Here is a 24,287-nt window from a genome sequence, read left to right as displayed (position 1 = left end):
GTACCCAATCCCAGGATCGCACTTTTTATAGCCTTTTTCTAAATCTACTTTTATCCTTCAAACTTTTTGGAGCCTTAAATTACTCTAACAGATTAATGAAATGCAAATTCCCTTTCTTAAGTGCATTTTGCTGCTTCTCAATCGAAATTCGATGTTCCAAGTTCCTTGATACCAAGCTCATCACAGTAAATTCCAGCATTTTCTCAAACACAAATGCTAGTCTAACTGGTGCAATTCCTTTTCCTGCTCCCTCTACTTCCTTGAATGACAGAGTGTATTTGCACCTTTCCATCGAAAGCAACCATAATATGTGGGGGCAGAATTCAGCCATTTGACCCATCGAGTCTGCTCTGCCATTCCAGTCTATATTCTATTGAAGATTAAAGCTGATGCGGCCCCATTTCTATAAGCGTCACTGCAGACTTACACAAATACAGAGGACTATAACACACACAAAATGCTGGTAGAACACAGCAGGCTAGGCAGCATCTATAGGGAGAAGCGATGTCGATGTTTCGGGCCGAGATCCTTCGTCAGGACTAACCGAAAGGAAAGATAGTAAGAGATTTGAAAGTAGAGGGGGGAGGGGGAAATGCGAAATGATAGTAGACTGGAGGGGGTGGGATGAAGCTAAGAGCTGGAAAGGTGATTGGCGAAAGTGATACAGAGCTGGAGAAGGGAAAGGATCATGGGACAGGAGGCCTCAGGAGAAAGAAAGGAGGTGGGGGGGGAGCACCAGAGGGAGATGGAGAACAGGCAAACAACTAAACATGTCAGTGATGGGGTAAGAAGGGGAGGAGGGGCATTAACGGAAGTTAGAGAAGTCAATGTTCATGCCATCAGGTTGGAGGTTACCCAGCCGGTATATAAGGTGTTCCTCCAACCTAAGTTTGGATTCATTTTGACAATAGAGGAGGCCATGGATAGACATATCAGAATGGGAGTGGGATGTGGAATTAAGGACTATTCTTGTTTGCATAGCTAGGAACCTGGTGTGAGCCCCTGCCTTCCCTATGGTTGTGCCAGCAATTTGGTTGGCATTTCAGCCATCCACTGGCATTCCTGTCAAGGTTGGGCAAAAATTCCATGTTTTATTCTGTACAGCTTTCAGCTTTGAATGTGTTCTCTAGAGAGTTCCAGGATTGAAATCACTAATTGTCTTCCTCCTCAGGATGAAGATTGTAACGTTGCTGATGTTCAACATGTTGGGATCATGGCAAAGAGAATACCACACAACTCCCAGGTAGCAGCTGAGAAACTGGGAATGGACTTGGCCAATCTATTGCTTAGCAAAGGTGCCAAGGATATCCTGACTGTTGCCAGGCAGCTGAATGATGCAAGATAATGCATTGTATTTATCCTAATGTGAATACTATATGGTTATTTAAGCATTCAAAAAGCTATAAATACGCAGTAACCAAAGGTGACAGACAGTATCCCTTCCCAGTGCCTTATGCATATCATTTGCTTCTGTAAGCTTTCACAGTTTATTGTATTTGTACCTCCTAAACTGCGCTCTAAACAATCTAGGTTGTTTCATCAACTTAACTTCCATCTGTTGCTGGGATCCTGTCGATGCTCTAGTCATGCTATCTGATTCAGTACGTAACCTACATTTTCTTTTATTTTTCAATTATCTCAAAAGGGTATGTACATTTTTTAACAATAAAGTAGTTATAATATAAATCAATTTGTTCAAAGGGTACTTTTGAAATTGCTGATTTTGAAGTACCTGTTAATTTAAAATTGGAACTTGAAGTAATTTTTTTAATGCTGCCTATGCAGTTTTATTTAGTTTACACTATTGAACAGGTTGGGTTTTAGTTAAAAGTCTCTTTAGAATGTGAAATTGAATTTTGGTCTTGTTCCTTTCACTATTCCAGCCTGTCTCATTCTAATATTTAGTCCTTTCTTTTGTTCTGTTGTGTCAGTTAATAACATAAATGCAGTAGTAGTGTCAACTTCCTCCTTATGAGAGGGGTAGTGATATTTTTATTCATTTGGGCATTACTGGCAAGGCCCTAGTTGTCCTTGAAGTTGGTCAGTTCTGGTTTGCAGCTAGTAGCATGTCATGTTCATTGGTGTTGAATGATTGCAGCATATGGGTCTTTTGCATGGAGATATTGTACAAGAAAACCATTATCCATCTTGTCTCTATTTGCATGTCATTCCAGGATAATGCAGATCAGGCAGAATCTGTGAAAAGAGACAAAAATTAATGTTTCAGGTTAAACACCCTTTTTTTTTCAGAACCTGTTCTGATGAAGGGTCTTCGATCTGAAACATTCTATTTCTCTTGCTACAGATTTTGCTTTAAAGGTAGTTTTTTTCTTAAATGTGGCAATAATAAACCAATTTACATGTAAATGTATGTAAAAATGTCTGATGTCAAATTTTCCTGACGATCATTCACAGTGGACATTTGACACTGCAGCTGAGTTTAATTTTTTTGGTTGTCATCTGTTATTGTTACAAGTAATCTTCCTTCTGGAATTAATGGGAGAGAAACCCATATGGTACCTTCCCATTTCTGTGACCCAATATTTCTCTAGCTGAGCTGAGCACACTTAACATGAGGAGGCCAGCATAAGAGTTTTGGAGCATTTTGATTTTAATGTCAGCATTGGTTACTGAAACGGCTTCTGAATCAGATGTGTATGGTCTGAAGTTCCACTCTAGAGACTAAATCCAGGCTCACACTCTTTTTTGTACTGGTGTTGCTCTGCCAAAGTTGCTGTCTCTTTGTTTGAAATATTGTACTAAGATCCTGTCTTCTCTCTCAGTTGGAACCTAAAGAAATTTTGTGATGAAGTGGAGGGTTTTCTGGCCATTGCTTAAACCTAATCAAAACTACACACATTATCTAATCATCATCACATAGGAGCTTGCTCTATGCAAACTGCTGGTTTTCTACGTTACAACTGTAACTGTAGAAGTAGACATTGAAGTGTTTTGTGATGTCCTGAAGTTATGAACGATACTAAAAGTATTTCTTTATAATTTGTGACTGCACCAAATGCAAAAGAGAAATACATCAGACTTTTAATGAACTTTATTGGTTGTTGTGTTGGCCACTTACAAAGGATAATGTATGTCACACTTTGTTCCTTAATACCAGGGTTTCTGTTACTGAGGCTTAAGGCTGGATTATATGAATTATATTTTAACAAAGTAGGGTTTCATGGTGCTTTTTAAAAGTAGGCCAGAAATCTGAAGTTACTGTGGGTTGCCATAGACTGCACTTACTTAAGCCTGCTGCAGTAATTGCATAGCTTACTTTCCAAGGGAGACTAAAAACTGCAGACCAAAAACATGAAAAACAAGACCAAAACAAAAAAACATTGAAAATCTGGGAAGAGGAATTTGACTGCAGTGCTCACTGTTCTTAAGGGCTGGATTTCTTTCCAGAGTGAATGGAAGCCAGAATGCCATGAAATGTTTGTTTTTTGCTTCTTTGCAATAATTGCCAGGTTTAGCTTTAATGCTGTTACAGTGGATAGACTACTTTTACCTTAAAACATAAACACTTAGGTGCCTTCTAAACTCAGACTAGTAGAAATGTTGAAAACACATCTATAATTTAATCTATAATCTCTGGCTTTCTGTCCTCTCTCCTCGTAGACTACCTTTAAATTGTGTGGTAGTCGGATTTATTGCCATAGAGTTGGTTAACTTTTCATATTTTGTGCAAAATGATCTGTAGCTTTCCAGCCCTAACCTAATGACTGAAGTTACTGAAGAGGCAAAGAAAATTCAGACAGCAGCTAAGTTCTGTGTATTACCTCAACCTTGTATTTTTAATCAGCACAACCTTGTGTGAAAGAAAAAGAACATTTAGTGATCAAACTGAGAATTCCCCACAACTGGGTACTGGTGAGCCCCACCATTTAGTTCACCAATATTAGTACTTTGAGAACAAGAAGAATGGGATTCTGGCTCAACATGACACAAAGAGTAGTTGTGATAAAGTGCCCTGTGTCTGTGGTGTTTGTGTTCCATTTGCAAGATTCACTGGATTACATGAGAAATTGGGTATTTATGCCCTGTTAAAATGCAAGTTGTCTCTGATACGAACATAGGTGAGGGCAATTGCAATTTAACCTACCCATTGGAAACTGCTGGGATTAATAGAAAATGTAATTACAGTAGTGTTAAACAGAGTTCCATCTGATCCTGTGGAATTCTCCCCACCCATAAGGTGCATGGTTTCAGTATAGTTTAAAAGTAAATCACAGTCTTTTAATATTTTGCCTTTCAGAGAATATGGGATCAAACTTGGTTTTGGTTTAAGATACAGGATTAATGCAGTAGTTGGATAAGTTCTAGCCAGCATAGACATATTTTCCCAGGTTCCTTACTGTGAGATATCTCTCTACCTTGATTCATAAACAATGAGGAACATTGATGAGTAATTTCAAATGCAAATTTGATGATTGGAAATGTTCTACAAACAGTTAAGAATAGCTTTTTCATTTACATGAATATTTCCCTTGTTGCTATCTACAATTCCTCATTCACCAAGCTGTAGGATTTTGTAGGAGAGCCTTACTAAAATGGGTCTCCATTGTTCACCAATGATGTAAAATGTCTGTTAATTAGAGGCACAGAAACTGTTGAGTAGGACTGGACTCTCAGGGCCTAAATCCCCATAAACACAATTCCTAGAACACACTAAATGATAAACTTTATTTTTTTAATGAAAAATGATCTTGCAAAAGAATTAACAAATAAAATTCTACTGGTCCGGGATAGCTTTGAAGCAAGGTAATGTTTACGGGAAAGTTTCTTACTGTTATGTCTTTGATGCTGTAGATAGTCTGAAATGAGGTTGCTTATATTAAATATCAGTATTGTTGCTGTGATGTTTACCCTTTGCAGTAATGTCAAAATAGAACAGCATAAATAAAGAATTCGTTTCTGAAATGTTCGTTTTTTTTTAAACAAAAGGTCTTTGCTTGAAGTGGAGCAAATTCAGAAACAATCTGCAGAAACAATGATTCACTAAGTAGTCGGTCTGATTTGTGTGTCTCCTGAATGTGGACAGTGTTAGCTAAAGCACATTTACTCAATGTATATTTCTTCTCCATGACACTGAGTTCCGAAAATACCCGCTGTCACTCACCATACTTTCTAGATAATGTTTTGTAGCCAATATATTCTTTGACATCAATGTGAACATTCCAATGAGGGTTAGCAGAAGATTATTTAGAATCTAAGCTGGTTGGCCTTTACAGTGGCATTTCCAACTTTCCTTCCATCTCAGGGTTAAGATATATGCAAAAGCATTTGTCAAATCTTTTATCTTCTCAGTTCCTACAAACACATACAGTTGTAAGAAAACATTTATTGTCCCTTTGCAGTTATCTGGTTTTCTGCATTAATTACTCATAAAACGAGATCTGATCTTCATCTCAGTCGCAATAATACACAAATACTATCTGCCTAAACTAATAGTACACAAACAATTGTACTTTTCATGTCTTTATTGAACACATTACTTAAGTATTCTGTTGTTGATTTACTCTTTGTTTCAGATCATTGTCTTGTTGCATCATCCAACTTCTATTAAGCTTCAGTTGATGGACTGCTACCCTACATTCTCCAGTAAAATCCCTTGATACAATTTTGAATTTATTATTTTCTCAACAATTGCCAGCTATTCAGGACCTGAGGTAGCAAAGCAGCCCCAGACCGTGATGCTCCTTCCTCCATGTTTCATAGTTGGGATGAGGTTTTGGTTTTGGTCTGCAGTGCCCCTTTTCCTCCAGATATGGTGGTGTACATTTCTCAAATCAAAATAAAATCAGATCAAGTTTAATTGTATTTTAAACTATAGATGGAGACAGTGTTCCACTGGGGCCAAGGTGCAAAACGGTACACAAGCTTTCAAAATAGCGACGGGGGGGGGGGGGGAAGAGGGAGAAAACAAACATCGTCACTTTAGAAAACACAGTTTTTAGTCCAAGACCCTGAGTGACAAATCCCACAGATTGATGGTTCCCGGCATCCAGCTTGTAACTCCACCAATCCAACACTGGTGGGAGCGGCTACTCCTAACAAAGTCTGGACACCACACTGCAGCGCAAGCCTGTGGCTTGAGGCCTAGTCCCAGCTACGACCAAGGCAACACTGCTGTCTCACCACCAAGCAAGGGAAGCAGGCCTGCAGTAGTCAAATGTCCAACAAGGTCTTGTGGTGCCAAAAAGGTCAACTTATGTCTCATCTGTCCACAGACTATTGTTCCAGAAGCATTGTGGAACATCCAATTGGTCTTTTGCAAACTTGAGAAGTGCAGCAGTGTTCTGTTTTGGAGAGCAGTGGTTTCCTCCGTGGTGTCCTTCCATGAACACCATTCTTGTTCAGTGTTTTTCTTAGAGTGGACATAAGAACAGAGATTTTAGCAAGTTTTAGAGATTTCTATAGGCCTTTTGCTGTTACCCTTGGGTTCCTTTTCCACCTCCTTCAGCAATGCATGATGTGCTCTTGGTGTGATCTCTGCAGGACACCCACTCTTAGGGAGAGTGGCAATAATACTGTATTTCCTGCATTTGTAGACAATTTCTCTTACTGTGGACTGACGAACACTCAGGTCTTTAGAAATGCTTTTGCAGCTTTTTCCAGCTTCATGCACCTCTACAATTCTTCTTCCAAGGTCCTCTTTAAGTTGTTTTGTTTAAGTCATGGTGCACATAAACAGATCTTTCTTGAGAAGAACAGGCTCTGTCAGTAACCTGACTTTGTGTTACATTTTTATAGGGCAGGGCCCCTCCACAACCCACATCTTCAATCTCATTGATTGGAACACGTGACTCCAAATAGCTTTTGTAGAAGGCATTACCCCAGAGATTCACATACTTTTTGAACCTAGACTGTGGTTGATTAAATGGTGTACAGAAGAAATACAATTGTGTGTTATTAATTTAGACAAATTGTGTTTGTCTATTATTGTGACTTAGATGAAGATCAGACCACATTTTATGAGTGAGTAATGCAGAAAACCAGGTAATTGCAAAGGGTTTTCTTGTAACTGTACATGTCACTCAGAGCAATAGAGAGTGCAGGTTACACAATGAATGACCAAAACATAAATGTGTGTAAGTTTTTTTTTATTTTTCCACTTTACAGTCAGGTGAGTTTGCAGTTATCCTCCTGACCTGGCTGTCTTTCTACACTTTTTCTTTTGAGATGCATTATTCTCTAGCTATCTTTCTTCCTTCAATCTCAATGACAAAAATAACATCTCTGATCAGGAATAGCTGGACATTCAGCTTTTATTCCTGTTCATTTGTTCAATTGGGTTGATGACGGGGCCAGTTCAGGGGATGTTATACAAATCATATCAGGATATAAGACAAAATATTAGACAATAGCTTATCAAAGTGCTGAGTTTTATGCAGCATCTTAAGGATAGATAGACTAAGAGATTTAGGAAGGGAATTCATTATCTCTTGGCCTTGGCAACTGAAAGCATGGCCAGCTATTACATTTGGGAATGATTAAGGGATTAGAAAGGAAAGAAGGCTAGAGATTTCAGAGAAAAGATGGGCTATGGCGATATAGGGATCTGAGAAGTTTAAAAATCACCAAAGAACCTTGTCAAATTGAGTTATTAAAAAAATCATAACAAAACTCAGCTATACAAGCATTGAAAGTTTTACATTTGTGGTTATGCAAATAAATTGTAGCATAAGCTCAAAGCCTAATTACCCACTTCAAGTAAACATTGGGTGCAATTTCCTGGTTGCGTCCAAACTGGAAACTCTACCTCATTACCACCTCTCTCCTCCAGCAAGTAGTGTAAGCTAGGCAGGTAATGCCAATGGTTGCTGTTTCCTGGTTAAAGCAGTACATTTCCGTGAGCAAGCTCAGTGACAGGGAGACTCACTCTGCTGGGTAATCTGTATTATTGCAGTCCTGGTCTGGCTGTTTCCCATCAGACAGCTGATTTCTTTTCCACATCCTGATGACTGTCAACACAGTCAAACCAGCAGCAACTGCTAGCACAATGCCAATGATCGGACCCACCAGGGACATATAGTTGATGTTAGTGCTGTGGATCATTCCTAAGAAATGGGAAAGGAGATATCATTGGTCTCACACACACAAGGTTAACAGAAATAACCATGGGGAAAATCCCATTTGTTCTGATGAGAGATCCCTAAAACACAATCTAATAACTTAGAATAACGTCATTGCCTGATGCTGACAAGCAGCAGAAAGGTTCATGTCAATACTCAAACCACGCACGTGTGTTAATAGGTATCTTAGAAAAAGCAGAGCTAACAAACAATTGAATTACTTCCAGAGATTAATCATTTTATTCATTTAAATTTAGCGAAAAACCACATGAGAAGTGAGGCATAGGTTGAGCAAAGGAAGATAAATTTGCGTCTTAATTAATGTCAACCTACTTATACCACTTAGTGGCACTACTCACCACTCCATCTTCAACACACCTACTATTTGCACCTAATGTAAGTTTTAACCAGAACAACAACAGCACTGCTGTCAGTACTGTCGACAATATAGTTAAATGGAGTGTTCATTTTTAATTCACATAAAGCAAAGACAACATTTGATCGCTTTGTGAAAAATGAACAGAGTGTACTTTTCTGGATCATTTGATATCATTCATCTAGACACTTCTTGGCATATATTGTTCTAGTTACAATTTCTATGCCAGCAGTGTACAGAAATTACATAATTCCCCCAGAACTCTCCTTTTGAAAGCTGGACCATTTTGGGTTAGAGGCAGTCATCATCAGACACTCTTGAGACAACTAGATCTTACTGATATGGATGCCTTCAAGTAAGCAAATGACTGGATTGTCACCTACACACATTGAATCATCCAACATCCCATCCCATGTATCTGCAGCCTGACTGACCCTTGGTACTTTTCCCCTGACCTTCCAGTTTCCCCCAGGTTCTACAGCCCATCTAGTCCATACCAAACTGTTATTCTGCCAAGTCTCATTGACCTGCACCTGGACCATTTTCCTCCCATTTAAGTACTTATCCAAATTTCTCTTAAATGTTAAATCAAACCTGCATCCACCACTTCTGTTGGCAGCCTATTCCACTTTCACACCACCCTCTGAATGAAGAAGCTCCCCTCAGCTCTTTCCCTTAAATATGTCACCTTTCACCATTAACCTATGACCTCAGTGAAAAAAGCCTGCTTGCATTTCGCCTACCTTTGGTCCTCATAATTTTGTATACCACCTCATTCTCCTATGCTCCAGGGAATAATGTCTAACTTTTTCAACCTTTCCCTATAATTCAAGTCGTCAAGTCCCAGCAACATCTCTTCACCCAGTGCTGCAATTCCCTTCCCCCAATATCCTGCAGTTCCAATTTTGCCTTTCAAGCACCCAACAAATGCCTTTCTCCCCAAATCCCATCCCCACCACTGAAAGTGCATCCCAATAGGTGAACTAAAATTTCATTGTGTTGCATTTATTGTCACTGCGACGAGATTCAGGATTCACCTTCACCTCCGAGGCTGCAATAGTGTAAAAAGCTCATCACCTCCTTCCCACAGCCAATTAGGAAAGGGCATTAATCTTGCCAGTGTCACCGATCTCCTATTATCAGGGAACAAAAGAGTGTGTGAGTGTTTGAACCCATCAGCCTCATGAATTGTGGCATCTAGTGTCAAACCAAGAGAGAAGAATCCGGGAAGAACAAAGATTGCATAATTTGGTACTGGGACTTTTGGAAAGCATTATAGAACTGAATAATGGAGCGTTAAGCTTTAGAACAGAGAATCTAGAATTTAAGAAAGACCATGTAAGGTAGAGTATCCAGAATTAAGAAGGAAGAGAGAAAGGTTCAAAGCAGCAGTTAATATAGGCACAGGGAAGGTTGCAATGGACAGTGTTTGGAGGGCAGTTCAGAGAAGTGTTAGCCGCAAAGCAGTAAACTGTTTTTGGGTACCTTGGCCAACATGTGAGGCAGCTTATTAGCACTGGAAGCCATTGAAAAGTTCAACAACATAAAACTGTGCAAAACTCCCATCACAAGGGGTACGCACCTTGCTTTGTGCCTGGGATATTTTGCCTTGTAATTTTCCTGCCACTTACCATTTAGAGGTGCTGGAGTTCCTGGGGTCAAATAATCTGAAACAAAGAGCAACAGGAATTACTGTTTCAGGGAGGAAAACTGGAAGCAAAGTGACACAGAACCAAACCTAATTTAAAGATGGCTTTGCAGGAATTTAAGCCAGAAATTTCTCAAACAACATTACTGATTTATTAACCCCCAGCCCAAGGGAAAGGAATCTTACCCAGAGTTTCATACGCAAAGCAGAACCAGTTAGAAGCAGTTTAATTTCTGCCAGCTGACCTGTACCTCCTTCCCTGGTGTAAATGGGTCCAGATGAAACTGTGAAGGTTTGTGTTGTCATTTTTTCATAGTTGAGCATTTCTCGCCTTCGCCTCTTTCTTCCATGACCATAGCAGCCCTGTATGTTCACAAGGAGAGAGCAAGAATTATACATCATTACATCACACAATTTCAGCTGGCCCCATGAAAGAGCAGGGAAATTAATCCCATTCCTCTGCCATTTCACAATAGCACCACATTTTTTGTTGCCTTTCATTGATCCAATGTTCTATTGTTATCCTAAAGTTACTAGCGAATCCACTTCTGCCCCCTCTCATTCAGCACATTCCAGGTTATCATCAGCTTTGTGGGCACAAACAAATATTTCTTCAAGTTGCCTTTGGATCTCTTGTCTATTACAATAAATTAGATAATCTGTTTAGGCACTATCTCCACAGTAAGTGATTTCTCCATCCCTAACCATAGACATAGATCATACTTGGACTGACTGTAACTGCTATGGGACCAAAATTTGGTCTCAGACAATTGAAGGAATGCAGTATTATACACAGTCAGAAAGGATTACCATAATCTACTGACCCATTCTTGGTCTGGGACTTCACAAATCTACTACACCTTGAGGAGAATCACACATGGAATGTTTTAGAGAGGAAGAAGGATACGTAAAGATGGTTTGTCCTGACTTGATCTATATTGCACTGGACCTATTCTTGAGATAAATCTGGAGAAGACCATAAAATCCATGTCCACAACCTTCTACACAGAGGAAGGATGATGGGATCGTTGTTATGTAAGTAACACAGACAGTGAGGAGAGAGCAGAGGACTAGGAATTAGAAAACAAACAATAAAAGCAGAAAATCAGTAGGTCAAGCAACATCTGTGGAGGCAGAGTTTGCATTTCAGATCTAGGGCAGCACAGCCACACCACAGGTGAAGCTGCTGTCTCACAACACCAGAGACCAAGGTTGAATTGTGACCTCAGCTGCTGTCTGTGTGGAGTTGGCATGTTCATGCTGTCACTACGAGGATTTCCTCTGGGTGCTCCTTCTCCCTCCTACATCCCAAGCACATGAGGGTTAGTGGGTTAATTGCCCAATGTAAATTACCCCTAGTGTGCAAATAAGGGGTGGAATCTGGTGGGGGGGGGGTTTGACAAAAATGTGGTGGGTGAATAAAAAATGAATTAATATAAGCTTCAAGTTGAGTCAAGTTTATTGTCATGTGTACAGGTACAGTACAATGAAAAACCTGCTTGCAGCAACAGCGCAGGGACATGTAGGTACAGACAGCACAGAAAATTTACACGCAAATTGTACAAGACAGAGAAAAGAGAGAAAAAGAAATAGACTGCAAAAATAAGAACTCAGTGCAAAAAAAAGAAGATACAATCAGAGCAAGAGGTGGTCTATAGTGTTCCATTGGGTGTGTGAATGAGTGGTTGATGATTGCAGAATGGGCCCAAGAGCATGATTTCGTGTTGTACCTCTCTATGGCTTTGCAATCTTTCAACAATAATTAAGAAGCTTGGCAACGTCCAGGACAAAGCCAGCTTGATTGATCCACCACACTAAAGCACTCACTCCTTGCACCGTCCGATCATTCTGGCTGCAGTTTGCACCATTTCAGCTCTCACTGCGACAACTTGCTAACTCCTCTATAACAGTTCCTTCTCCTTCTGAGTCTGCGACCTCTACTACATGAAAAGACAAGGGCAGGATGTACATGGAAACAACACTGCCTGCATGTCCCTTTCCATCTGACTTAACTGTCTTTGGCCTTGGACTCCCTACCTCACAGCAGTACGGGAACTACCTACACCACAGAGACTGTACTTCTCCTGGAAGGAGGTCATTACCACAATCTCAAAGATGAATAAGGGATAAGCAACAATTTATTTATTTATTTATTGGGATACTGCACAGAATAGGCCTTTCCGAACGTTTGAGCTGCACCACCCAGCAATCTCCCGATTTAACCCTAGCCTAATCACGGGACAATTTACACTGACCAATTAACCTACCAACCGGTACATCTCTGGACTGTGGGAGGAAACCCACGCAGTCACAGGGAGTACATACAAACTCCATACAGGCCGTGATGGGAATTGAACCTGTGTCGTCTGTACCATAAACCATTCTGCCACCCTTAATGTCTCATTTGTGACTTTCACAGCAGTATCCATGTCCCACAAGTGAATAGAAAAAAGACAGCCTGTATACAAAAAACATCAAGCATGAACTGTGTAACACACTCCAATTTGCCTCACACATAACATTTTATGTAAATAATCCCTTAAACCGCATAACTTTGGCAGATTTGTAGCATATCTTTATGCATGTAGCACGACCAGCCGATGTAGCACATTTATATGTTTATAGGTGCCTACCCAACAGAAACAAACCCATGGAACCACCAAAATGTCCACGCAGGCCATCAAACACCTAGTCACGTTTGTCCTTCAGTAATCCCAATTTATTCTCCCCACATTCCCATCCAACAGGCTTACCACTTACCTCCAGAATAAGGACAATTTTCAGTGTCAATTAACCTACCAACTAGCACTTGGGAAGAAATCAGAGTACCCAGAATAAGCCAATGTAGTTGAAGGGAAAACGTACAAACTCTGCACGGGTAGTGCCAGAGGTCAGAATTGAAACTGGGATGCAGGAGTTGAGAGGCAGCAATTCTACTAGTTCACTAATGCCTTAAGTTTATAAGACATAAGAGCAGAATTAGGCCATTCAAACTATCAACTCTGCTCTGCCATTTTGTCATGGCTAACCTTATTGTTGCAATCAACCCCATTCTCCTGCCTTCTTCTCATAATACCGCCCAACAACGCACTGCCTGTAAGAATAATTCACCTTGGAAGCTGATGAGCACTCACTTGTAGTGAGGTCTGACAGGTTTTGGCCTCACAAAGCCTGGTTACGCAATGTACGTAGATAGTAGAGAGCTTCCTGTCCCTATGCTCATTAAACCGGAATGTGTCAAAGACAAACCAGGATTTCTTGCTGATTCCATTTCTGATGATAGCTGTGCGAGGGCTAATGTTGCACCTAGAGACAAAGAAGGAGAATGGCAATGGAGTAAAAAAAAAATTAGCATCATCCAGATCTTCACTCTGATTTAAAATAAAGTCAGATCTGCTCAAGTTCAGAGAGCAAGATCCTAATCCATGTTACCCAGTGAAGAAGGTGTATCCAGTGTCAAGAAAGGAGAGATTAAATGGTGACGGTGTGGCAAAACAGTGATCCAGGAGGACATTAAAGCTGCAAATCAAACAGACGATCCATTAGACATATTGGCTTATGAAACAACTTATCCCCTCAGTTTACACCCTCTCACCCACTCCTCAGTTCTGACTGGAGGGCAGATTCCAAAGCCAATAAAATCCTAGTAGCCAGGAATCATTTTTTAAGTGAATGTCAGTGAGATATTTGACTGGGGGAGGGCCACCAGGCCAAATTACTTCTGAGACCCATCAGATCAAGGCTCCCCAGATAACCCTGCCTCCTTCGTTCCTACCTAGCCTTTATATTGTTGTATCCTTTCTGAAATCACGTAGCTACTCACAAACTGGAATTAACGTCTCCTATACAGCTGATAGAACTCCACCGTGGATGGTCCCAAGCCTGGCTGTGAAAGGAGGAGGGTTAGTCATGGGGCTAGCAACCCCATCCTGTAGAAACCCAGAGCTACAGAAACCCAACAGAAGCTCCAAAGACCTCATCCCTAGAAGAGGAAGGATTCACCAAGAAGATGGACTACATCTGGAGAAAATGTGAAAGACTGGCCCAGGAACGAGAACTCTGGCCAGCTGCTGTTGGCTGCCTATGCCCGGGTAGAGATGAGGGGCTTGAGAAGAGAAGAATACAGCTGACAGGAAAATGAAGAACAAGAGAACATTGGCTTAAGATTAGAACTAGATTTTTTTGGAATTTTATCTTATTACACACAGGCCATTGGAAATCTCCCAGTGCAAGTTCAGCAGGGTTTGGTATCAGGGTGGCACTAACTTTAATTTGTAAAAGTTGCACGGGTATCAAGCAAGATAAATGGTGTTGAGATTGCAATCAGCCTTGATCTCAATGAAATGTGGAACAGACCCACAGGGCTAAATGTCCTTCTCATGTTCCCATATTCACTTACTTTGCAGTTAGATTACTGATGCTGACTTCAACATAAACTTTGTATCGGAGTGGAAGGCCGGTGTCAGGGACAATCAGTGGCAAAGTATAATCTTGATCCTGTTCAGAATGAAGCAAATGAATTACAAAGAGATTGAAAAGCCCTTGCTGCCAAACCTCTGACTGAGGAACAAAGATCATCCAGGTTCCAGGTTACAAGTAATCCCATGTGCTCCATCCTAGTTCTCTCTGTGATTCATACAATCCTCACTAAGTCCAAGTCCATTTAATGCCTTAATCTCTCATGTTGTTTACTGATTCCCTCAGTTCCTTTATCTCTGACTTTATTTTGATCATCTTTCCTGGGTCCAAACAAATGAACTTGCTATGCGTCCTTATTTGATACTGGCTGCCATTGTAGACTATTCATATTCTGAAGCTTATTAATTTGAAATTGGATCCATTTCAGACTGACAAGACAAAAGGTTCTTTAATTCATGTCTTGCAAACAACAAATCCAAGTATGCACTACAATTGTCCAATTTTACCATTAATTTGACCTTAACTTTGTGTTATAATAGACAATAATAGATAATAGACAACAGGTGCAGAAGTAGACCATTCGGCCCCTCGAGTCTGCACCGCCATTCTGAGATCATGGCTGATCATTCACTATCAATACCCGGTCCCTGCCTTGTCCCCATATCCCTTGATTCCCCTATCCATCAGATATCTATCTAGCTCCTTCTTGAAAGCATCCAGAGAATTGGCCTCCACCGTCTTCCGAGGCAGTGCATTCCACACCTCCACAACTCTCTGGGAGAAGAAGTTCTTCCTCAACTCTGTTTTAAATAACTGACCTCTTATTCTCAATCCATGCCCTCTGGTACTGGACTCTCCCAACATCTGGAACATATTTCCTGCCTCAATCCTATCAAATCCTTTAATTATCTTAAACGTTTCAATCAGATCCCCTCTCAATCTCCTCAATTCCAGTGTGTACAAGCCCAATCTCTCCAATCTCTCTGCGTAAGACAGCCCTGCCATCCCAGGAATCAACCTAGTGAATCTACGCTGCACTTCCTCAATTGCCAGAATGTCCTTCCTTAAACCTGGAGACCAAAACTGTACACAATATTCCAGGTGTGGTCTCACCAGGGCCCTGTACAAATGCAAAAGGACATCCTTGCTCTTGTACTCAATTCCCCTTGTAATAAAGGCCAACATTCCATTTGCCCTCTTCACTGCCTGTTGCACTTGCTCATTCACCTTCATTGACTGATGAACTAGGACTCCTAGGTCTCTTTGCATTTCTCCCTTACCTAACTCTACACTGTTCAGACAATACTCTGCCCTCTTGTTCCTGCTTCCAAAGTGGATAACTTCACATTTATTCACATTGAATGACATCTGCCAAGTATCTGCCCACTCACCCAGCCTATCCAAGTCTCCCTGTATTCTCCTAACGTCCTCTTCGCATGTCACACTGCCACCCAGTTTAGTATCGTCAGCAAACTTGCTGATATAATTTTCAATGCCCTCATCTAAATCGTTAACATTACAGTCATTACAGAGCCATAGTTTAAGTTCAGTCAGAGGCAGACAAGAGTCTATCTTAAAGCCAACAAGAAGATTTTTAAAAATTGACACATATTGCAATCTAATTTACAAGGAACAGCAGGAATATTGGCAACAAAAACACATTTAATTAAACTCCAGGTTCTTTGACATGTATGCATCTTTGAAACACATTTTCAGTGGATTTTCAGTATTTTACAGACAATTGGATGAGGTTTGAGGGATAAAGTCTAGGTGATTCTGCAATGTGTACGTCAATAATCGTCTCTGCAGTTGTACATCAGCAGTTGCCAGAGGAACATTTGCTCTCAATCCATTCACTTCAGTTAGTTGATTGAAAACAGGAATGCACATTATGTACAAAATGCACTGCAGCAACTCATCAAAACTTCTTCAACAACACAAAACACCTACAACCTAGAAGGGCAGCAGGCACCCAGGTAAGCCTCCACGTGAAGTTAACCATCCTGATAACGAAATACATCACTAATCTATCGCTCTCTTTGAGTCAGATCTGGAACTTCCTAACTCACATCACTGACCAAGTAACTTCAATACCAGGATCATAATGGTCCAAACATGTGAGACCACATCACCCTGTCAGGACAAATGAGAATGGCCAGCCAATAACTGCAGATAATATATTGTACATAGATTTGTTTAAGAAAAAAAATCACTCATTTCAACTAATCACTCATTTTCATAGAACAAAGAATATCACACTACAGAACAAGGCCTTCAGCCCAAGATGTTTTGCTGACCTTATAACCTACTCTGAGATCGATCTAACCCTTCCGTCCTACATAACCCTCCATTTTTCTATCATCAATGCGTCTATCTAACAGGCTCTTAAACGTTCCTAATATATCTGCCTCCACCACCACCTCTGGCATTATGTTTCACACACTTACAGCTGTGTTTTTAATATTTCAGTAATATTTGAGTAATATTGTAAATAGTGTTGTACACTATCGTAATAGTGTTGATAAAGCATTCTTCATTTCTTTAAATAATTCATTGTAGGTTCTATGTAAAAATTCATGAGTTGTATGCGGCATGACACTACTAGATGATAAGGTGGCACCTCGCTTAAAGTAAAAAAAACAAAGTACTCTCAAATCTATTGTTTTCCTTTGAATTAATTTAATGGTTTGAAGTTACAAAAATAACACTTACCACGCTCTGTGTAAAAAACCTACTTCTGACTTCCCCTATCCAATCACCTTTATCCAATGGACAGGTAATGCTGTGTGAGGTGATGCTCTGAGGTCACAGTGTGGGCAGTGCCTGGGTTAGGCACCTGCAGGTTCCAAGTCTTTATGCTCCAACAGCAAATAATCACATAGAACATTGAATTCTCTCTCAGTTTACAGTAATATGTGTTCTATTACTGTGCGTTGGGACTTATTCTTTCATAAATTAGTGTAAATCAGTTCCCACTCTGGCTCAGAACTCTTGACTATCATTCAGTGAAATACTCGCACCAGTAGTTACAGGTGACTTCTCCCAATCCCCAGCCACACCAAGTCCATAAAAGTCAGCTGCTACATGAGGTGAAACCCCCTACCAACAGATTAAAAACAGAATAAATAGGGTGGTTATGACCAAGGAAGGAATGCTCACACCACAGCCTGTGACGTGAATCCTTGCACTATTGTAGAAAAAAAAGTGGTGATTTTTTTTTATGTGGGTGAGATGAGGTGGGAGACCTTCCCTGAGCAGGTCACAAACTGTAAATCAATAACTCGCACTATTCAGGATGGAAAAACTCACATCGTATAGCTGCAAGGCAAGAGTGCTGCTGAAACTGCTATTGCTTGTGGCCACTGCAATAGAAATGGAAGACCTGGAGGAAGTAAAGACAGACATATGTGAGGTGAGGAAATGGCTGCCCGTGGAAAATATTTACTTGTACCATCATGGATCAGCCCATAGACATCTTGTTTGTTGACCATCATTTCTGGAATAAACTGCTCAGCAGATCAGGCAGCTTCTGTGGTGAAAGGACCAAGGTTAATTTTTCACGTCAATAACTTTTCAACATCTCTTCTAATGGAAGGTTATCAACCTGAAATGTTACGTCTATTTCTCTCACCCAATGCTGTGTATTTCCAACATTCCTGTTTCCATTTTGGAACTGCAGCACTCACAGTTTTCAGCTTTCCAAATGATGACTCTTGTTGGAAACCAATTTTTTTAATACTAGTTTTTATAAAATCTGTACTTTTTAACAAACTCATGTACCTTTTCACACTCACTGGCAGAAAGCAGCATAAACAGTTAAACTAAAGGTTTATCACTTTTCTCATTTCTCATTGGCTAAGTATTAGCAACATGATTGTTGTTTCTTTCTGCGCTTTGTGGCGCATCGGGCGGCCTCCTTGCCATTTCTTCAGCATCTTTTGTCTGTTTTTTTACAAGGCTGACTTGCCAGCTCGACACTCAACCCAGCACAGAGGGAAATCGTACAAGGAGCCAGCTGGATTCAAACCCAGGACCACTAGCCTTGAAGTCCAGTGCAAATGCAACTACACCTTCGGCCAGCTAGCACATGTGATGTAATTGTTCCTGACTCCCAGAAGAACCCTAAGAATCAGAAATTAAACAGAGATCCAACACTCTGCAACATTCACAGAGAATCAGAGTTATAGGTTTAGTTTCAACAACCAAGCACTCTGCCACCTCAGAGTAGTCATCACTCCTCACATGATGTGCTGAAGACTTGTTTCTCACTGAACAAGACCTCTAACAATTCACCTCTTATCAAAAAAAGGATCTTTCTGTTGTCCATCTGTGGTGAACTACATACACCGGTCTGGACACGCCCCCTCGCTGACTGCTCCTGTGGCTCCTCCCACAGACCCCTGTATAAAGGTGATTGGAGGCACAGCCCCGGCCTCAGTCTCCAGGATGTAGTGTGGTGGTCAATTGCTGCTTGTCCTTTCTTCCAGCCAATAAAAGCCAATATCTCGCCTCACGTCTCCGAGAGTTATTGATGGTGCATCACCATCTCAAAAGCAAGCAGAACAATGAACTAAATCACACCGTGTACCTGTCCCAAACATGGCCTTTTCTTGCTTTAATGTTCCCCATTATGCTTATTATCTGGCCTTAATTATTCCCATAGGGAGACTGTCAGATTCATACAAAAGACAAGTTGCATCATTCAATACCTAAAGATGTCTCAAAGTATCTTACAGCTAATGAAGTACTGATGTTGCTGTGGTAAAGGAAATTTGTCAGCTGCTTTTCACAAAGCAAAATCCCACAATTTCAAAAGGTTAATGACTATAAAAACTGCTTGTGATATTGATTCAGGAATAAATATTTGTCATGACAGGAGAAATAAAATTTCTCCTTTTCTACTAATATTGCAGGATGTTTTACTTTTATCTAGGAGGATAGACTAACTTCCAAAAGAAAGCATTTCTCAATACCGTGCTGCACTGGAGAATGGGACTAAATTTGGTGCTGGGGTTTCTCCATAGAAAAACTGCATATCATTCCTGGTATGCTGACCATTTTGAAATAAATGATCTGCTTAATGTCACACTCATATTTATAGATGTTTGCTCTGTGCAAATTAGATGCTACAGTCCCTACAGAGTGACTATTCTGCAAAATAGGGAAGCTTTGTAATGCCCAAGGCTGTGAAGAGACTACATAAATACAAGAATTTCCTTCTTTTCAATTTTCTCCAAACAAAGGGCAGCACAGTAGCATAGTGGTGAGCACAATGCTTTACAGTACAGGTGACTCGGGTTCAATTCCCACCGCTGCCTGTATGTTCTCCCTGTGACCATATGGGTGCCCTCCAGGTGCTCTGGTTTCCTCCCACAGTCCAGAGACATACCGGTTAGCAGATGAGTTGGTCATTGTAAATTGCCCCATGATTAGACTAAGATTAAATCGGGGGTCGCTGGTTGGCGAGGTTTGAATGGCCAGAAGTGTCTATTCCGTGCTGGGATCTCAATTTTTTTAAAAATCCAAATAAATCAGTTCTCTGCTCTTGAAGCACTGTTGCAATTTGTATTATCTGCTTTCAGATTTCTTACCATACTGTTCTTAGTTGATGCCCCATGTAACAGTTCAGCTTTATGTTAAAGATCCCAGGGCATCACTTGAAGGCCAAGGGTTTATCCTGATCTACAATTCTCCCTTAATTGATTTCACTAAGAACAGGCTAACCAGTTCATACATTCCTGGTTTGCTGTGCTCAGAATGACTAACATTAACTGAATGGTAGTTGTGGCTACACACCAAGCTGAATGCAAGTGCAGAAGGCTTCCAGAGCAATATTACTGTGTAACTGAGAATTCTTTATTTTATTTATGCCATCTCATAGTTCTAAAGAGAACTTACGTTATGAGCCTTGTGTTGTTAAAGATATATTCAAGAGGGTACTTGCAGGAGAATTTATAGTACAGCCTAGGGTTGTAACTGATCATCATAGTATGATCATTTGAGGGATCTATAAAACCAGAGATGACAACGGACTGGATATTGGAAAACTGGGCCAACGTTCCAGTTCCTGGATCCTCGTCAACAATCTGAAACACCAAGAGCATCAATAAATACATGAGAGTTAGCAAGTTGTGTTTCTTGTCAATAACAATATAAAAAAACAACCCACTCATAATAATCCATAACTAGACTTTTACTAATCACCCTCCACCTGGTCCCCTCTCTTCACTTGAATACCACCTAATCTCTACCTATTTCTCTGCCTCTCACTGATCTCTCTCTTCACATTCAATCTCTCTCACATCTCTCTTTGCATCTCTCTCTCTAAGGCTTGAAGTCTTGAAGAATGTTTACTTTGAGCAAGTTTAACAAGTTTAGGATGCAGACATTTGGGACAGACAACCTGAAAAAATATACTGTGGAGGTAAAATAGCTTTACTTAAAAATCACAAGAGAATTACACAAAATCTCTCTCGAGTCTCTCCCCACCACTCTCCCCCAAAATCTCTGATCAACCCCACCCCAAATCTTTCTGATCTTTCATTTGGATTCTGCCTGTGTTTAATTTCCTTTAATTCTTCATTGTGGTTTTGGTCTAAGTCCTGTTATCTATGGACCTTGGTCCTCATGTGGAGCTCTGTTGTCCACCTAGGGTTTACTCAAGTTGCCACGCTTAGTTTCACATGGTGGTATCGGTAGACTAGAGGGAGGTTATTCATAGTTAAGCCTGAACTTCAGTCATCTGTCCTTTTCTCCTCCCTCCTTTCTGTATGAAGACCTCCTCCCAACTCTTGCCCACCTAATGTGACAGAAATTAGAGTAGTTACTTTGAAATTATTGCCACAGTTGTTGAAGTCAACATTATTAACAGTGAGAGAATATCGAATCATTGGAGGCGTGGCTGAGTCATCCAATCTCCCCTTACACTTGGTGTCATTATATCGGCCATTCAGTGCAAGGGTCAGAGGATCGAAGCCAGCAAAGAGTGATGGGCAAAGGTTAATGGATAGGTTGATCAGATGAACACCACAATCAATGGAGATATCTCGGTTATCTGAAACAGATAAGAAATTGGCCAACAAACTGAACTTTTAAACATTGCAGCAAGTTCTCAATGTACACTTAATTTGTAATACTCCAATCCACCCCAGTACACCATGATAGATCTTGTATCTCACAGTGTAACTGTGTTATATTCCACGCCCCACTGTGGCTTATCTGCTCCCTCAGTGTAACTGTAATTGAATCCATAGTCTTCATACTAACACATTGGTCAACCCCACTATTTCATCCCAACATTCCAATATTCTGTAACTGTTGTAATCTATACTTGTGCACCATTCTTTGATATACTCCAAGCTAAAATACAGATATAACCCACACTTCTCATTGTAAAGGCCAGACATTGCACACACTTATAGCACATTGATATATTGCACACTTTCAATGTAACAGTTCATAACGCAATAGAGTCTGCACTTGCTGGAAATCCAGAGCAACATACACAAAATGCTGAAGGAACTCAGCAGGTCGGGTAGCACCTACGGAAGGGAACAGAAAGGCCAAAACTTTTCATCAGGACTCTTATACTCCTGTCTCCTTTCTGTAACTATTTGCACACTCCACACTTTCTCAGTATAATGTTGAAGTCCCCTGTGGGCCTCACTGACAATCAAATTGTACCTGGATATCTGTTGTACTGAGCATCACAATGGTAATTGGCAGGTACACATTGAATAAAATATTGAAGGAACAACATGAAGAGAAGTACCATCCTCGGTGAGGCAGTCATATCTGCGAACAACAAAAAAAGTTACAAAATGTCACAGAGCTCCAGCATCTTTCAAAATGAAGCTTTGCCCTGGCTGCTTCTCTCCTCTACAACCACTGCCATGTCACCATTTTTTACCAGTACCCGCAGATCTTGGCACTGAATGCTGGAAAAGGAACGTGAATCCCAGCTTACTCCCATCCTCCCAATCTTGATGGACTCCAGTAACCTTTCACCTGAAGGTGTAGTTACTGGACGATTCACAATTGAATAAATCTGAAAGTAACTCCAGTACTGGACATTGTAAGCTACCAGGTTATTACAGAAACTCATGTCCTCTGTTCTGAGAAATATCACCTATGTCCATTTTGCCCTAAAATAACTAGGCGATTCTTAAATATTGTGTGGACCAGGTGATTTTCAGTGGAAGTACAGAAGCCAAGACATCACAGCCTAATGTTGCACTTATGAACAGTTACAAAATAGTATGCTTCCCAATTCCCACCCATCCCAATCCCAAGTATGGGCTGGTGATCTCAAATATGATTAAGAATATGATAAAAATTAAAAAGACAAATTCAGCCAGGAAGTGATCTGGGTCCACAGACTTCTACTGACCCCTAAATGGAAAGCCTAGACAAATGGTCAGGGGTTGGCAGGGTTCGGTGGGGAAGTACTTCAGTTATTCCTGCAGTAGGGTTGCCAACAATGTATTATATTAATAAAGAATAAGCTGTGGATGGAGCCATAAGAAGTCTCATTGTACGTTGGAAGCTTTCAAGTTTGGCAGTTCTTCAGGAGACCAACTACCTCCTGTAATGTTGTAATAAATAATTCTAAATGAATGAAAGAGGAGAAAGAAAGTATAATACAGAACGCTTTAGTTACCTGTTCCTAAAATCTAAACATTAATCCGTAATGGCAACACTCCTGGACATTAAAAATAAATCTTTGTGGATTCCATCAAATTCCTGGAGGAAAATTTTGTAAAACTTCTAGATGGTAGATGAATCCCAGCAGTGTCAACTAAAATACACAATAACATGGACATGGACAAGAATGTTACACTTTCCCTGATAGGACAAGAGATTCTGCAGATGCTGAAAATTCAGAGTAACACACACAAAATGCTGGAGAAACTCAGCAGGTCAGGCAGCAACTATGGAGAGGAATAAAGAGTCAATGTTTCAGACCAAGACCCTTCAATGGATGCATGGGCATTTCACATGGGACTGAAAGTTATATGCAGAAAATAGGTGGCATGGTAGCATAATGGTTAGCACAATGCTTTACAGTACAGGTGACCTGGGTTCAATTCCTGCCGCTGTCTGTAAGGAGTTTGCATGCTCTCCCTGTGACTGTGTAGGTTTCCTTTGGGTGCTCTGGTTTCCTCCCACAGTCCAAAGGTGAATCAGTCAGTAGGTTAATTAGTCATTGTAAATTGTCCTCAGATTAGGCCAAGGTTAAACTGAGGGATTGCTGGTCGGTGTGGCTCAAAGGGTCAGAAAGGCTTGTTCCGTGCTGTATCTCAATTTAAAAATAAATAAGTTTGTTCTCTCTCTCTCTCTCTCTCTCTCTTTTTTTTTTCCCAGGTCCAGTTCTTGCTTCCTTCCTGGCCAAACTTACCATCATTCTTCAAGGAGGCAGGTGCATCAAGGTAGCTCTGGGCTCAGCGGTGATATTTCACTATGACCAAATAGCTGATGACAAACAAATTAGGACATTTAAAACATAAAAATTGACTGCTTAGGAAAGGTTCTATGGAAGAAATATGTAGTTTACATGAAACTATGCAGTTTTAAAGTCTTCTGCAGCCTCTGAACTCAAAGGAGTTTACTGCCAATGAAATACATTTAAAGCAATGCACAATATGTTGGAGCTAACTTGTGCACTTTAAGATCCCACAAACTCCAATATATTAGTAGACTACCCATTTAAAAACAACATTATTTCTTGCTTCTGGAATAACAACTTAATTCAAATAAGAATGATGTA

General features: G+C 40.5%; 2 protein-coding genes across 2 annotated transcripts in view; one reads left to right on the top strand and one right to left on the bottom strand.

The window, feature by feature from the left end:
• The window catches only part of hmbsb (hydroxymethylbilane synthase, b), a 37,390-nt gene extending 32,473 nt beyond the window's left edge, over positions 1-4,917 (top strand). The window contains exon 14 of the mRNA XM_059957007.1: positions 1,172-4,917. Within this exon, the coding sequence (XP_059812990.1) occupies positions 1,172-1,345 (174 nt within the window). The 3' untranslated portion in view covers positions 1,346-4,917. The remainder of the gene's footprint in view (positions 1-1,171) is intronic.
• Positions 2,155-22,313, bottom strand: LOC132385044 (zona pellucida-like domain-containing protein 1). The gene is made up of 9 exons (XM_059956748.1): positions 22,205-22,313; positions 21,349-21,575; positions 20,420-20,607; positions 17,831-17,903; positions 14,502-14,599; positions 13,535-13,621; positions 13,237-13,408; positions 10,289-10,465; positions 2,155-2,196 (listed from the first exon to the last, which is right to left on the bottom strand). The coding sequence occupies exons 1-9, from the start codon at positions 22,311-22,313 to the stop codon at positions 2,155-2,157; spliced, it is 1,173 nt and encodes a 390-aa protein (XP_059812731.1).
• Positions 22,314-24,287: the final 1,974 nt, after the last annotated feature.

The sequence above is a fragment of the Hypanus sabinus genome, chromosome X2 (assembly GCF_030144855.1).
Source record: "Hypanus sabinus isolate sHypSab1 chromosome X2, sHypSab1.hap1, whole genome shotgun sequence".
Lineage (NCBI taxonomy): Eukaryota > Metazoa > Chordata > Chondrichthyes > Myliobatiformes > Dasyatidae > Hypanus > Hypanus sabinus.
The sequence above is the reverse complement of the archived record's forward strand: the minus strand, read 5'-3'. Positions and strand labels throughout refer to the sequence as shown.

Excerpts from the sequence above, each read along its gene's own strand:
- LOC132385044 (XM_059956748.1), bottom strand. The coding sequence starts at position 22,313 with ATGACTGCCTCACCGAGGATGGTACTTCTCTTCATGTTGTTCCTTCAA. Across the intron at positions 13,622-14,501 it reads ATCAGTAATCTAACTGCAAA|CTTTAATGTCCTCCTGGATC; the intron begins GTAAGTGAATAT and ends TTTGATTTGCAG. Across the intron at positions 10,466-13,236 it reads CCTGTCAGACCTCACTACAA|GGCTGCTATGGTCATGGAAG; the intron begins GTGAGTGCTCAT and ends GTGAACATACAG.